At 26.7% G+C, this 8199-nt stretch overlaps 1 protein-coding gene across 1 annotated transcript; it reads right to left on the bottom strand.

Moving 5' to 3' along the window:
• Positions 1–494: 494 nt before the first annotated feature.
• On the bottom strand, positions 495–4762 carry LOC145840327 (inositol-pentakisphosphate 2-kinase-like). Its single transcript, XM_082947549.1, has 2 exons — positions 3512–4762; positions 495–2921 (listed from the first exon to the last, which is right to left on the bottom strand). Exons 1-2 carry the CDS (start codon positions 4711–4713, stop codon positions 2588–2590), a joined length of 1536 nt encoding a protein of 511 aa, XP_082803675.1. The 5' UTR covers positions 4714–4762; the 3' UTR covers positions 495–2587.
• Between the last annotated feature and the right edge of the window lie 3437 nt (positions 4763–8199).

Consider the following 8199-nt stretch of genomic DNA (forward strand, 5'->3'; position numbering starts at 1 on the left):
TTCTACCGAGTTTTATTAGTATACCAAATTTGTTTAGCATTAGAACTTATTTAATTTTAAACTTTTGATTATTACGTCATTTTATATCTTATAACTTTAAACTGCAGTATAATTTTATTTCAATTTGTATTCATTGCAATCCAGTAGGAAACAATTTCTGACGAGTCCTATTTGAAAGTTCTTAAATAAATTTAAACAAAATGAAATGCACTATGTTATATATTTTTAGTAAGTTATGCACCGGAAAAAAGCTGTTCAAAGACTAATTTGTAAAACAGATGGATTAACATAATATATCTAAAGTGAAAATTAATACTTTGTTTAATAATAATTGAAAAACATCTTAAAAAAAAAACAGCTTTAAGATTTATTTAATTTAACTAAATTTACTTTTATAAAAAGTGCATACTATCTAAAATAAAATACTTAAAAATAAAAATTTTGCTAACTTACAGTCATAAACATTGATTTCAAAGCTAGTCACGTCATTTTACTACACAATCATTTATTAGTCACTTTAAAAAAATCTACGTAGCTACTATAGGAAGTTTAACAACTTAGTAATAAAAAATTCTAAATACTTGAATAGAATAAATGATTAAAGATCATAAAAGTTTTATACTCAAATTAAACAAGTTAAATGCATTTATTCGCTTGTTAAAAATTGTTTTTTTTATTTAGAAAAACATTGTAAATTTTTTCACACTGCAGCAAAACTTATAACGCGCTAAAATAATGTTGAGTAACAAACTTACATATGAGCAGCACAAATGTAATATAAAACGAAAAGGCAAGAGGCAAAAATATACAAGTAAGGCATCGAACTGCACAATATTCAAATACATTTACTTGTGGCTGACTGAGTAACATGATTTGTTTAAAATTCAAAGTTTGCTATTTCTCTAGAAAACCTCCTTTAAAATCGCAGCTTCAAAACATCGAAACATTGTTTAATGTGAAAAATTTTGCTGTAAAAATAATTCTGCAAAAGATACGTAAAAAAATGTCAGCAAGTATAATTAATTTTAGTTCAGCTTGATATACAGAAATAATTGCAAGTACACTTCTACCTTTAATTAAAAAGTACAGTTTTAAGTTTTTTTCTTGCATAAGTTTCACAACAAAAAGTGCATTTAATGTTAGCTTGACAAGTTGTAAACAAAATAAGTCTCATTTTTAAGGCAACAATAAAATGACTTGTCTGATACCATAATGTTTTTATTTCTAAAAAAATATTTTTTTGTTACAGCCATATGCAAAACAGTACCAACATTTGATTAAATAACTCAAAATATGTAGTTTTTAGCAAAGATATCAAGATATCTGTAATACAAAAGTTTGATACACAGAAGATATTTTATTCTCTAAACGTATTTTAACCAAAAAACTTTAAAATATTTGTTTTTAATACATATAAGCTTGCTTATAAACAATCTAAAGCTAAAAAGGTAGACCTATATTGGGTAACAGTGATGTTTTTACAGAATTAATTAAAAGATACATTTAAAAACCTTTTAGTAAACAAGAATGTCTAAAAGAAATAAGAGCAGAACATTAAATATTTCTAAATGGTCATGCGTTTGACTTAAACAAAAAATCAAGTTACACAAGTTCGTATAAAAAATTAAATTTCTGTGTGTCACACTCTGGAGTAAAGCAGATTAAAAAAATACACTAAAACTATACTTCACAAGTCATAACCCTAACAAAATAAGTACTGACGTAATAAAAGTGCAATTAGTAGTATAAAACTTAAGCATAAATAAATACTTTAAAAAAAAGTGTGCTAAAAAGACCCAATGAAACTATTTAATGTCATGAGTACTTATTGTCTTGTGTAAGAACAACATGAATGTAATTGTTAGGCTTAAAATCAGACAAGGTCGTTTACATTTAATCATGGCTTCTATGTTGTTAAGAGTTAAAAAAGTACACACTTTAGAACATGTATACCGTTTTTATTAAAAAATTAATTTTGAAGTATGCGTTTTTAATAAAATGTATATAAAGGTCCATTTATTAATTTGTAAATTTATAAACTAAATACTAAACTTTAAAACCTTCACAAAACAATTACACACGTTTAAAAATTTGTTTTAACTTATAATAAACAATCTAGTAATTTTATACTAAGCAGCTTTTGAAACTATTTCACTGTAATACAAGAAGTTCCTGTGACACTAACTATATAATAAAACAATTTAGCATTAACATGCTAATTTAGTTCTTTAAAACTATTAGTTCTTTTTTACATAAAAAACAATTCCTCCATAAAATTTATAGTCAAGAGCTAAATAAATATTTTTAATGTCCGAACTGGTTTTTAATTGATGCTAAAAAATATTATTAAAATATTATTATTTTAACTTTACTCACAGTAGATTAACATTTCAAACTATTGATTTAACATTTTTAAGTAATAAAATTCTTTACATAAAGAATATAATCAGAACAGTTGTGTACAGAATTTAAAGACCTTGTAAACACTAAAATTTTGTGTTAAAAATTGCAAAAAAAAAAAAACTTAATATGCTTAAATTAATTTGATTGAATGATTAGTTTAGAATTTAATTTTTGAATATCAAAACTAGTTAATTTGTAGCTCTCTTAACTTATTGGTTTGTTTAGTTATCCAAGATTTAATATCATCATTTTGCTTGCAATACAAAGGAATTCTGGTAGAAGGCTTTGGATCAATATCAACAACAGAGATTTGTATGATAAACCACCTATTTTGAAGTGACTTGAGAAGTAACTGCGACTTACAGGACTGGTTGAACTCACTAGCTTCAATAACTTCTTTTAATTGCATGTAATTTTCAGTCACGTCTTTCATTGTGACCATAACTGAGCAATCACAAAATGATTTGGAAACTAAAAATTTTTGCAACATTTCTTTTGAACCACTTTTGTCAGTAGACCTATAAAAAAGTTGAATGTTATAGATTCTTGTTTTGTTAGTTAAATAAATTTAGTACCCACAGTTATTATAAGAACAATTAAAAAATAATTTATGCTACTAAAAAACTGTCTAAAACAGTAGTTCCCAAAGTATAAAAAACTGTCTAAAACAAGCAATCAGGTGGCAATATTGCTCCCTTTGAGAACCACTAATATTTATAAGAAATTGGTTATGTATAATTGATTATTAATATAAAAGCGATCACTCCTTATGTCTTTTTGCAATCAGGATTGGTATCATTGATATTCCAGCAAAACTTGTCAAAATTTAAACCAGCAGTTCCAAAAGCAAGGGTGCAGCTAGGAGGATGACACACACTTTTTAATCACCACCTTGTTATAAAACTATACTGGTTTAAATATTGTCAACCTTTGCTGGAAAATCATCAATGACACCAATCTTGGTTGCAGGTAATCAAAAGTAGTAATAACTTTTAGAGCAATATCAATGATGTATGAAATATTTCTCATAAAAAAAAATATTTCCCAACTCATTACTTTGGGAACTATTAGTCTAAAATGTTAGTTTATTTTAAAATAAGAAACTTACTTGTCCTTGTTAGCTTTTGAGTTTTTAAAACTGTAAAAATTTTGCAAAACATCAATATTTCCAATATTTTCCCAAGACTTTTCATGAAATGAACCATCTAGTTCTTCAGATACTTTCAAATCTTTATTCTTAATTATTGAACAATAATAACTTCTAAGCAAAGAGTAGCTGAAATTACTTATCAACTGGCAGGAAAGCACACGTCCTAGTATGCTTGAAGAGGGTAAGCAAAATTGGCAATTTTTTGGCAACTTTAAACTTTGGTCAACTAGGCTCAGATCTTTTATGAACAACTTTTTATACTTTTGTCCATGGCATTTATGTTGACTAGCAGTTGAAAGGTTTTTCTGATTTTTGTTATCTAAAGGCTGCAGTAATGCACTACAAAGTAAATCAAAAAAAGACAACAATGTTTTTGACTTAGCGCTTGTATAATTTGATTTATTAGTGTAAAAAGATTTCAAAACTTCTGTAAGCAAACCAATTCCAGAATGGAACTTTTCATCTTTTACTTTTTGGTCAAGTATTTCTTGTGAAAAACTTAACCTGCCATTCTTAAATATACGAAATACATTTTGTGGACACTCAATTAAAGCTATTAAAGCATTTATCATTGCAGGTTTATTACCTGAAAACAAATCTATAGGACAAAAATTGTTAAGCTTTGTTCCTTTTCCATCATTAAAAGTTCTAAACAGTTGTTGTGAACAAAATTGACAAAGATTAACATTTGACCCTGGATCACCTTCAGACATAAAACCTTTTTTCAGCTTAACTTCAACACAAAAAACATCTGATTTGGTACTACTAAGAATTCTTTCTACTTTATTATTTGAATGAATCAGAGTTTTATCTTCCATTAAAATACCGTATTTTGACAACAACAATGATTTATGCTTGCGATAAGCTGGTCTGTGTACTTGTACATACTCATTTAGTTTCAAAATGAAGTCTTTAGTTACATCAATTCGAGATGGACATTTACAAGACAAGCAATTGCTCATCAATGGCATTACAACATTTCTATGGTAAAGAAGCTCTTGTAGCTCACTGCTTTTTGAACCCTTGCATTTCTGACAAACAATACCATTACACTCACAAAAAGCATTGAATTTTTTAAGGCGTAAAACTTTTCCTTTGTCATCACAGAAAACAATGTGCTTGTTACCCTCGGCTTTGTACCTCCAGTCTTGAGGGTTCATCAGCAAATATTTTAACTGTTTTTTAACTATTTGATCAAAGTATTAAACAAGCAATCTGAATTTTATTTTTAATTATCACAAACTAAAAAAAGTGATTAAAAAAAAGCACTAGCATAGGGAATAATTACAGTAATAGTAAATTAAAAAGAAAGTTTTAAGACTTTAATCAAATAAATCTTTGTTAGTGTTTATATATATGTAGTGTGTAGCGAAATGTTGCAATTATGAATTTCTTATTACAAATCAATATCCTTAAGTTTGACCTAAGACTTTTCTTTTATGTGTCAAAATAGGATAAACACTCTCCTACACAGAACATACTCATTTTTATGAGTTTTTAGTATGCTGTTGTTACAAGTTTAAACACTATCAAAATATTTTTCACTTAACTTATTTAATCATTTTTGTATAAAAGCAGGAGCCCTTTGTTAGTCTTTTGTGGGCCACAGTATGTTACATAATATTTCTTTAGAACTAAAAATATCTTAAAAAGATTGTATTTAAAGACTTTTATTGTAAAAAGCTGTAACTGTTGCTTCTATGCTATAGTTACTTTTTTACTAAAAAGCCCTCCTTAGCATGAATTTTTTGTGTGGTAGACAAGTTTTCATACCCTCGGTAAAAAGCCTTCTATTTGAACAATTTTTCCTCATAAATTGCTTACAAAAAAAGAAAGAACTATAACTTTAATGTTAAGTAAATAAGGAAAACAGACTTTTTACAGTTATCACAATAAACTTAATCACCTACTTTTATCTAAAGAGATTATAATTTGCACAAAAACTCTTATCAAGAAAGTTGTGATCATACAAGAAACAAATTAAGTTATTTTTTGATCTGAAAAACCTTCTAAACTTATTACACCAACAGACATTTTAAATTTCGAGCTTGCAATAAGAGTCAAATTTTCATTATAAATATTTATACTTATTTATGTCAAAAAATACTTAAAATAAACATTTTTTTATTGAAAAAAATAGTATAATGGACCTATTTTTCTGTTTATTTTTGTATCTGTGTTGATCTCTAGTTATACCACTTTGCAATCAGATCTTAAAAACTATTTATTCATTTAACCACACAAAAAAAAAAATATTTTAGTACGCCTTCTGTAATTAAATAAAATCATCTGAAAATACTCCTTTTTTATGGTAAAAGCAAAATTAGTCTCACACTATAATCTTTTCAACTATAAGTGTTTTCTGGGCAAAAGAAAGTGTGTAACATCGTGTGTAATTTAATCTGCCCCATTAACATTCAACTTATAAGTAAGCAAAATAAAAATTGCTTTTAAAACAAAAAACTCTACCATTTTAGTAGAAATAATTACAGGTGAAGATTACACATTTAAGTACCAGCATTTTGATTACGAAATTTAGATTAAATTGGGTCAGATTTTTGTTAATATTTAAAAACTTTTTTTACAAAGCTTAAGGTCATAGGAGGGGTCTACCTTGACTTTTACAAATTGATCTTATTTTGTAGAGTTTTATATGAGCTATCAACATTTTTAACTGCTTAACATTTTTTAAGTAATTTTTGAGTTATGAGCAATTAAATTCGGTGAACTTGATAGGTTTCCATTAGAAAGAGCAATTCTTCAAATTTCAACAGTAAGTATATTACTAGTTTATTTTTTTTAATGCAGAAATTTACTTTCAATCTAGAAAAATAAAAACCTTATTTAAAAAAACCACCTACTTTTTTTCTTTGTTTTTAATTCTATTTTTTACTATTTATAAAATCCAAGCACTAGAAGTCTTTCAAACTATAGAAGGAAATCTTCCTTAAAATTTGAAATCATTAGTTCAAAAAATGAAAGAGAAAATATATTTTAGCTGATTTTAAAAGTTCCAAAAAAATTGAAAAATTTGCTGTTTATACCTTTGTATCAGAAACTTTTTACAAAAATTACAATACCTAAAAACTATATAAAACTTTTAAAACATATAAAAAAACTGGCTATACTATCAACAAATTAATAGATCAACAAAAACATCAGCAAAAGTCTACAGAGCTTTGACTTTTGTATGTGGTGAGACAAGCTCAAGTTAAAAAAAGGTTCGATCATAACAATTTATTTGGTAGACTGAGATTGTTTTTTTATACAAGCATACCAGCTGTTTTGCCTAGTGGACAATGTATTAAACGTTGCACAGAAAAATAAATGCTGACATCAATCAATACCAGCAAAGAGTTACTTCATGTTTTATTGTGATAGACCGTTTGTAGATTGGTGACTGAAGGTTTTTCAGTTTTGGCTGACTGATGAGTTCTAATAAGAAAAAACTGGTCTCAGTCTACCAAAGGCTTATGGTCTGATGATCAAGTTTGTATGATTGAACAATTTGTTAATTTTAAAAAAATTGATAAAGAGGTTTCATAAAAGAGCTAATAATAATTTTTGTAAAATAAAATATTGGACTCCCCTATTGTCTTTTTTTGTTATGGTAAAAAAACATCAGTCTCAAACTCTACCTCTTGCAACGACTAATGTTTTCTGGGGAAAAGTGAGTGAGTTACATTATATGTAATTTTACCTGTCCCAATAATATCTAACTTAAATTATCCAAAAATAAAGTAAACAAAAAACTATCTTTTAAACAAACTAAAAAAAAACCTCAGTGATACACTATTTGGAGAACACTCACGGGGAAAAATTTTAACACTAAAAACCACAAAGTGTGGGAAAATCATGAAGCTTAAATCCCCAAGTAAGTGTTCACCAGCACTACAGCATGAAAATCAAACCAACAATCCAATCATGTGATCACCACCACCATAGTAAACCCACTATCAGTTTTTGAGCAAATGCATTAAACTAGTATTACAATGAATACATAAGCATTAAATAACTATCTTAAAGCTTGATAAGCCTTATGTTCAGTTAAGTTTTTTATTTGGTATGTGATGGCCATGGGTTTTAATCTTACAAGAGTCAACTCAGAAGAACCACTAGGTTAACAGGCCACAAAAATTGCTTACAAATTTTACTAAAGACAAATACAAGTTAAAATATTATTCCCTACAACTTTGTTAGTGTTAACAGTACAATATTTTTGTAAGGTAGAAAGTATTAAATATTTTGATATGTTTTAATTTGTAAATAAATTTAGTGCTATTTAATTCAAAAAATACATAACTAGTCATGATATATAAGTTGTAACTTACTTTATATATTGCACTAAATGACTACAATATAAAAAGTTAGTAAATTAGTAGTAGTAAAGTACTAACTAACAACTAAATAAAAAAAAGTAAGCTTATAATTTAATTACCTTATTATTTTATTTAATTCATGCAATTGTTGCATTACAAATGCAGCTATATAATGTAATACCTAGTTTTTTAGAGAATGTAGTTTTGCAGGCATTAATTTTTATTACATTACTTCTCAAGCCTTACACCCACTTGCTCTTACTGGGAAATTACCTGCGGCTTTTTGTAACTAAAAAGAATTTAAGTTTTAGAGAAAATTGAATTCCA

The sequence above is a fragment of the Thalia democratica genome, chromosome 7 (genome assembly GCF_965202585.1).
Source record: "Thalia democratica chromosome 7, ktThaDemo2.hap1.1, whole genome shotgun sequence".
NCBI lineage: Eukaryota > Metazoa > Chordata > Thaliacea > Salpida > Salpidae > Thalia > Thalia democratica.